At 45.0% G+C, this 8,634-nt stretch overlaps 2 protein-coding genes across 6 annotated transcripts in view; one reads left to right on the top strand and one right to left on the bottom strand.

Moving 5' to 3' along the window:
• topbp1 (DNA topoisomerase II binding protein 1) overlaps window positions 1–8,634 on the bottom strand; it is a 976,277-nt gene that overhangs the window by 200,029 nt on the left and 767,614 nt on the right. The gene's annotated exons all lie outside the window — the stretch shown is intronic.
• The window catches only part of LOC104955308 (E3 ubiquitin-protein ligase CBL-B-like), a 25,426-nt gene continuing 19,517 nt past the window's right edge, over window positions 2,726–8,634 (top strand). For 2 of the 3 annotated variants that reach the window (XR_799449.1, XM_010782598.1), the window contains exons 1-3: window positions 2,727–2,830; window positions 3,287–3,400; window positions 3,494–3,558. Coding sequence is in view for 2 of the 3 variants with exons in the window: in XM_010782598.1 (XP_010780900.1) it covers window positions 2,790–2,830; window positions 3,287–3,400; window positions 3,494–3,558 (220 nt within the window). In the remaining variant the exon portion in view is untranslated. Of the gene's footprint in view, window positions 2,831–3,286; window positions 3,401–3,493; window positions 3,559–8,634 lie in introns of all 3 variants that reach the window. The other variant, XM_010782599.1, reaches the window with a different exon arrangement.

Raw genomic sequence — 8,634 nt, 5'->3', positions numbered from 1 at the left:
GGGAGAGGACAGTCTGACTCCTCTGAGTCACTCGATTTTCCTGAGAGAGTCAATAATAGAGTACACAGAGTTTGTAAAAACCAGTGGTAATTTATCATTTGTTAATAAGGCTCGGGTGTGCAAAGTCCCATACTAGTAATATCAATATTTGTTGTTATTCTTTATTTATTGTTTGTCCATACTTTATGCTTATTCAAATTTAGTCTTTCACTAACATTTTATGGTAATTCTTTCATTTAGACAAATGTCAAGACAAAGTATACCCAAAGCGTCTCTACTATATGTTATCTGAGAGATCAACCGAGAGTTTAACGTGGTCTAATACGAAATTGAAGTTATAAAATTTTTATTTAGACAGGGCACCTCGAACGGGGCCTGGGGCGATACCAATCAGGTTTGGGTGGATATTCTTTATCGTGAAATGGGGGGACGAATGTGGATATACGGCACTCGACAATAGCTCCGGAAGTACATTGTCAACGCCCATGGTGACCACAAACGACACCTCCACTCACAAGCGTCATCTTTTAAGGTGAACAATCGCGGACCATGGTAATTACCTTTTGGGAATTTACTAACTCGTGGGAGAGACTGTTCCACGTTACGATTGGGTGTTCGTGGGGGTTTTATATTATTAGCAGCGGCGGTGACTCGGACTGGACACCAACCCCCCCCCACTGAAAAAAAGAAAAGACGGTTTCCCACCGAGACTCGTCTTTTTCAACGCTTGGTGACTGACCGGAAGCGGAGAGCACGCGCGGCGCGCAGAATACACCAGATTATTCAATTTTCTTTTTCATCTGTACTTGTATTCATATTAACTGTTTGGACACGTAACGATTTAACAAACAATTTTGGGAACCCAAAAGACAAAAGGAAACTTGGTGATAAAATGTTACTGCTACTTTTTATTTCGATTTATCCTAATTTTGGTCCAAATGTTACGTTAACCAGGTCAAGAACATTAAATTTAATTTATACTACATCGTGTCGTTGACTACCTGGAGTTACATAGGACTCTGATTTGTCGGAGTGACTGTAACTAACAACCTGTGGGACCCGGAAGGTACCACCTGTACTTACCCACAAGCTTAAACACCACAAAACCACTCGACAATACGTGTTAAACTTCTTCTGCGGTGAGTAGATTTATACCTTTCGTCTCGTCATACTCCGATTCCCACGTAAGTGTGGGATTATCAGGCAAAAGACCACCGCGCGTGGCTCTCCTGTCAAACAGAGTAACCAAGTAGAAAAGTCTTCCAAGCAAAGCCGAAGTGTTCGCCTTTTGAGTTCTGCTTGGATATTTGAAATGTGTGTGTTCGAGTACACGTGCCTCTTACGACGGAAGTTTGGCAACCAGTCGTCTATTCCCCCATTTCGGTGTTGGGCCGTTAAGATGGGCCTGTCGAGGCGGGTACCTCGTAGCGGCTGAAAGCCGTCTAAAGTAAGAGTACGAGCGACAGTTAGACCTCTAGTTGTGCTGATGTCCCGGCCGAGTATACGTCAATATATAGTCTGTTGCAGGCAATTTGTTTGTCAATATGTGTGTATTCAGTATGGACGGTTGGATGGCTAGAAACCCGCCATCAGATGGCGAAAACTGTACAAAGTTGACAGTTTCGCTGTGACAAGTTGTGAATAATAGACGAAGTGAGAAATATGATTGTTGGCGCCTACAGAACTTCCTGAGAAAGGATTTCTAAACATTCTATAGGCGCAAGAACACTTGCATTAGATCGCGCACTAGATACAAAAACTCCACCCAGTAAGAGCCCGGCACGCGGGGGGGGTTTACTAGGGACACGGGGGGTTGCCGTCCCACCTGTTGAGGCAACCGGTGAAACGGCAAAAAAAACGAAATAGTAAATATTCAATTTGCAAAGCTGATGTTCAAAAAACACTGTGTCCCATGTAGTCCTTATTAGCTGCCTTATGTTTATACTATCTGTGTCGGACTCCGCGACACGAGTGACGACGAGAGACCAGTAAACACCACCGCCCCCAACGTGGGCGGTCCACGTGCCGCGCGCGCGCGGGCTGCAAGACGACGCTAGTAACTGAAGACACGCACAGAATCATACTCGTTCGACCCGCCTGCGCGGGGCCCGGACCACCCCGGGGGGAGGGGGGAGGGCCAGCCACCCACGGCCGACGCCGCGGCAGGCCCCCCCGGCAAGACAGTCCAATATGCCACCTTTGCCTTTCGGTAGCTTATAAGAATACTCCAACACCTAAGCCTGTCTGGTCATGCCATTCTGCCAGACCGACCGCAGACACGTCCAAGCTTCGAGCCGCAGAGACACACACGCACACCCTGCTTCGTAAACACTCACGCCGCCTCGAAAAAACATATAGCAACCTAAATAACAAAATCAACGTAGACGGTCGACGCATAAGATGCATATATTTCTCGACCAAGAGTGGTTCCAACACTTTGTTGTTGAAAAAACTCCTTATATCCGTTAGCGTAACTCGCTAGCACCAGAAGCTAACAATAGCGATCTCCGGTACCGGTGCGCTCTCTCTCTCTCTCTCTCTCGCTCGCGCACGCACACAAAATGGCTCGTTCCACACACACAGAGCCGAGCTTTAATGAAACACAGAGACCCAGACGTAATAGTACTGTACTGTATCATATTATTTTCGAATCAATAATTTTCCAAATTATGATTATTTTTTTAATAACCATTTGTTTTCCTCCTGGTCTCTCTCCCCCTGTCATGCCTCTGCGCCCCCACTTTGGGAACCACTGACATAAGTGAAGTGAGAAACAATTCTCATTTACCATGACAACGTGGCCAAGAGGCAGCAAGACATTAAAACAAAGGTACAGCTATTGCAATAAAACAACACTACACAGAATTGAGACATCACAATATATACAGTTGATACAATAATAAAGATACAGAGAACACATTAAAGGGCAGCTGCAGTAATCAGATATTGTTTCCTGCTGGTCACTAGCCGCGGCACACTGGCAGGGGTGACGGCTGAAGGACTTTAAGATTGAACAATTAAACAAAACTGATTAATTAAATTGCAGTTACCACATCTGATGCCAGTGGATCTGTCTGGATGACTACAGAATACATGTTACACTAATGTGTTGGACAGGACACTGGTCACCTTGTATCTATGTTTTTGAAACGTGTTAAAATAACATGTGAAATCCCCCATCCTACTACTCCTGTGGGATGACATCAGTGATTGCCCTTTGAATGTAATAACTAAAAGAGGGACACTATTGAAAAGACTGTGTGATAAATCTGGGTCATCTCTACAGACCCTCCAATGCGTTCAGCAGCCCTGTGGTGGAGAAAATGGAAGACAACTATCAGATCCCTTCATCCAACCTCTGTCTGAGCCAGGCCCCCATCTGCATCTCTGTACCCAGCAGGTACCCCCCTTTTTTTCTGTATCAACGTTTCTATGGTGATAAGGTAATAATGGTTGTATTGAGGTGAACTAGGATGCTGTCCCCTCTCTTCAGGCCCTTTGAGAGCAGCTCTTCAGAGCCCAGTATCGAGGAGAAAAAGCTCCAGCCCCCTGATCCTGGTGAGTCCTGCATACACTGTTTAACAACTAATACATCTATTATCTGAAGCTCCAAAGAGCGGTGTAGGATGAGTCCTGAAACCTGGAAGTGTGCATTTTAGCAATTCCGGTCCTCTTATCTGGAAGTCAACACTTTTTTTAACTTGTTTGTGGTTAGATGCCTGAAATATAATATGTGGTTAACACACGCTGAAGAGATTTCTACCCACTGGGGAATGTCTGAATCTTCGATGTGTTTTAGCAACAGTGGTTGCGATGACTAAAAGAGACTTGTTTATATCATAGCAGTGGAGGCCTGCTGTCATGAGACCGTGATTTCGTTTGTTTATAGCCTTGTTAGCTCTTTACATCTGGCGATTGCATTTACACGTCAACAACCTTAAAGCGGTGTTAATATGTGGAGGTTATTTTGCTAAACAGAATTTATGAGTATCATAAACGTGTGTTTCACACAGATTCTTTTCACTTGCAATATTACAAAATCACTTTGAAAAATACCATTGCTTATAGTCGAGGGAGCCCTTGTGGTGCTTAACTTCTGAGTCGGCCTCCAAAAAGATATCATCACTGCACCACTCTGTTACTCTGGGATCATTGGCATCTTCAAGAGGCTTTGCACTAGGCAGGATGAAAACAATGCTTAGAGTTCATCTGTACAAAGTGTATGTATGTGCCAGTTAGTGCTGCGTACCGGTACGCCGAACCGGTACTGGACTTGTAAAAGGTTTCGGTTGAAGTCCGGTTAAAACCGGAACGTCAGGAACCGGTACCAACGTACATGACGGGTGCAACGACAATGCCGAAATTTTTGTTCTCACCCCCACAAGAAAAAAATTTCCAGGGGTGTTTGATTTACATTCTTCTCCCACCTTTCCAACAGATCTTTCGTCGTCGTCCCTTGGTCCCGAATTTGTACGTGTCTTCAGTTCGGACCTCTATTTTTGTCCTTCGGAGCTTTGGTCTCAGGCCGGGACCTCTGATTTTGTCTCCGAGACTTGGTCTCAGGCGGACCTCTGATTTGTCCTGCCGGAGACTTGTCCAAGGTCCGCACCCATTTGTCCCCCGTCGAGAATTGGGGTCTCCAGGCCCCCACCAGGACCTATACAGATTATGTCCCCTCGAAACTTGGAGGGTCCACATCAGGTACGGGAAAACCAACCACTCATATTGGTCCCTCCCCCGAGAATTTGGTCCTCAGGAGACCGGACACCCACTCTGAATTTTTCCTCGGAGACCTTTAGGGTTCCTAAGGCCCGGGCACCCACCTCAATAGGTCCCCCTACGGAAACTTGAGTACTCAGGAATCAGAAGAGCACACAAAAACAAAAAACACCCCTTCCGATTAATATAAGCCTCCGTGACTTTGGGCTCCAGGAGCAGGACCTCCCAATGATTGTCCCCCCCCTGAGACCATATATGGGTACCTCAGCCAAGGACCAACCTGATTGTCCTTCCGGAGACCTTTGGTCCCCCCCTCAAGTTCAGGACCACACCTTGTTCCTGAGACTGGTCCCTCAGGCCCCGGAGACCACACCACACAAAATAAGATTGTAAGCACCCCGAAAGACATATAAAGGTCATAAGGTTGAAGAGCACCAGACCGCCAGAAGATAAAGTCGAAAAAACCCCGAAGCCCAAGAGTAGAGGGAAAGTAAGAGACACAAGATGAAACCCCTAAACAAAATCCCAGGTTAAACAAAGCTCACACCCTAGAGCAAGACAACCCCACGTTGGTTTTTCCCGTAACAAGAGAGGAGTTCCAGTCCACCCAGTCCCGGGTTTTCCCCGGTCCTAATTTATTTCCCGGGAAACCAGTCAGTGGCAAGGGGGGGTCCGTGATATCGACCAACCCCGTTCCAGTCCGGCAACCCCCCGTGGTTTCCCCGCTTGAGAAGCACTTCTTAAAGCCCGGGTGAACAAAGAGTATGACATGACTACCGTAAGAACCAAAGAGGTCCGCCGGGCGGAAAGTGTCGAGGTTTCCCCTTCAAATAATTGGGAAGGAGTTAAAGTCCCGACCCTTAAACGCCACCGCCACGCCAAGAAGACCTGAAGGGTTCACGACCCCCAAACCCCGGGACACCCGACTCGTACCTCAGAGGGACCCGTCCGAACCCCACCGGAACCCCCGTCACGGGACCCGGTTTGTCACAAAGTCCGTCCAAATCTAGATCTAAATTACATAAACTCTACTCCCTAACCTACTACCATAACTTCTCTCAACCTCCCCAACTTAATTTAGAAAAGTAGACACAACAACATAATATTAGTCATAACACACACGAATTAAGAGACCTTACAACACACCAACAATATACTCACAAATTTAACCTAATGTATACACATAATACCACATACCTACACCCATATTAAGAAGTTAGAGAAAACAATACATAAAAGAATTAATAAATATATAAATACCATAAGGTAACACAACGACGTCCGATCCACTATTCACGAGTAAAATCAAAAGCCCGAGTTAATACAAATACACACAAACACATAACACAGACAGAAGAAATAGAAAGACCAATATGTGACACATATTTAATACACAGAAAAACACCACAATTATATATAAATCCCATAGGTTCCTTTCAAAATTAATGTGAAAACTAAAATGGCAATAAATTGCATTTAAAACCGCCACCAATATAGAGATTTATGTGAAACCGTACAGAAGTTTTGTTAGGTTTCTGAAGAAGTACCCGTAGCTTACCCTTAAAATTAAAAATCAGAAATGAACGAAGGTATTTTCATAAGTGAACCACAATTACAGGGTGATGTGAAAAGGTTTACTTAATATGAAGTTCCCCTGATTAGAAATTAAGGTACCCAAACACATACTAAACCTTAATTACCTTTTCCTTTCATACTAAACACTTTCACTTTGAGTAGTTCTTGCACCTACACCGAAACTTCCGGGCACAACACACGTAAAAGGAGTACCACCGTACACGACCCTTTCCCCATTGAAATGGGACACACCTCACGGCCGTCTACAGCCATGAGGTCCCGGGAAGACCCTCCGGACAAGGGTGGGATTAGACAACCACCAGGGCAGACTCCCCCGTCTCCTCGGTCCCCCGTGACCGAGTCGTAACCCAGGTTTTGTGACACAGATGTGTGGTGGCTGGTTGTCTTTCTTAGTTCCATTTGGGGTGCCGACAAATAATTGACCCGTTAAAACGAACACACCCTTTTTTACCATCCATATCCCGGGTCTAGTTGTGGTCATTGTACGCCGGTCCACTAAAATGTTTGTAGAATGTTAGGTTCTTGGCATGTAAAAGGTGAGGTGGCCCCAATAATCGTCCAATAAAGGTACAGGTCTCCACTCCCGGCCCAACAACGAGGTCCGTCATCCCCGCCCCTCCCACCATTCCTCAACACCTTAACCTCCCTACCATTCTACCCCTCAGCCATCCGAAAGCCACACCCTTAGACTCCTGCACCCGACACTCAGAAAGGATTACGACCTTTGTAGTTGTTCGTTTTTGGTGGTTCTCCTTTTAAATTTTCCAGAGAAGGTCCTCTCTACCAAAAGTCCCCAAGGTATCCTCGGTTCCTCCCCCACACACCCCACTTGTTGTGGTTTCACTACGACCTGTATTTGTATAAAACCCGGGTTTAATTACCTCCATTTTTGGTTGACAAAATATTTGAAAAAAGCCCACATGCCGTTAATTGATTTTTCTTACAAATGACATTATAGGTAAAGGTTGGAAGGTTATCCCCGACTCAACCGTCCGCCCCTTTCTAACCTTTTCTTCAAGGTGAGTAGGTACCCTTTTACATTAATTTACATGTGCGGCTCCTACTTGATGGAGTTAAGTCAGTTGTACGTAGTGAAGTAGTAAAATAGATAATCTTGTAAACCACATTTTAGCGTTAACTATTCGTCATGTAAAACACACGAGAAACTCAGTGTCAATGAAAACTGGGGTTTAAGAAATTAGATCAGTAGAACAACAGATATACACACATGGATTAAGACCGAGTTAACCCATATTAAGGAACGATAATCCGTAAGGACTCTATACTGCAAGTGATGAAAATCTAGTAACCTACTACGAGTTAATCCAGTACAACACTGGAAACCAAACATAACATAAGCATAGAAATAAACTAACCTGTAAAATGTCAAACCTCTCCAAATTGTATTTGTGATCAACCAGACATAGACGAGTCTGGCTGCCTTCCTTTTCCCGTGAAACGACCGCTCCGTCAACCCAACCGATGGAACACCCCGTCCGTACCTAACAGTATCAGCCTCTCCAAGAACAACTCTGTCTCCCGTGATACCCGTTAGGCACTCTGGGGGACGGACCATGAGTTTCCCAGGTGGACTCCTTCTCTTCGTCCTCTTGGTACGAAATTCAAAGGGTGTACCACCATACGTGACCGTGATCACGACACACATGGACCTGAGTGTAGGTCCAAGTCAGCCTGAGTTCAGGTCTCAAGCGTCCAAGTCCAGGCCTAGAATATTCAGGCCTGAACACAGTCAACACCTCATTGATTTCACTTGAATAACACTCGATTAATAGTTAACTTTGTATTGAGTATTGTTGAGTTTAAGTTTGAGCTGTCCAAATACACGGAGGGAAGGTTGACACAGATGTGGTACAGAAAGATCTTGAGATGTACACAATGATTGATGTGTTGTGTTGATGTATGTATCACTACATGGTATGTTCTGAGTTATACGGTCGCGTGTTCAGATACCAAGAACAAGTTCTTTGTCTTATAACTGTAACAGACCCACTTCACAACGAGAAAGCCCGTCTGCATATAGTGGTAGTATGTTTCTCCAATCGAATCATGTGATCGGTTTATACCGTTGGTCGTAAGGGTGCGACAGTCAAAGAGTGATAAAGAAAATACAGACAAAAAAAAGGGAAATGCAGTGGTGTCTAGAGAAACGCTCAGCAACGCTTAAACGCTCTGAACACTCGAGTCATTACCGGCGGCTAATAGACAACTATCGGTATACTTGTTACAAAAGCCAGAAAAGAGTCGCGTTAGACAAGAAACAATACAACATAACGCAAAATAACTATGTGTTTCCTCATT

Source organism: Notothenia coriiceps, unplaced genomic scaffold (assembly GCF_000735185.1).
Source record: "Notothenia coriiceps isolate Sejong01 unplaced genomic scaffold, NC01 NC01_scaffold00024667, whole genome shotgun sequence".
Lineage (NCBI taxonomy): Eukaryota > Metazoa > Chordata > Actinopteri > Perciformes > Nototheniidae > Notothenia > Notothenia coriiceps.
The sequence above is the reverse complement of the archived record's forward strand: the minus strand, read 5'-3'. Positions and strand labels throughout refer to the sequence as shown.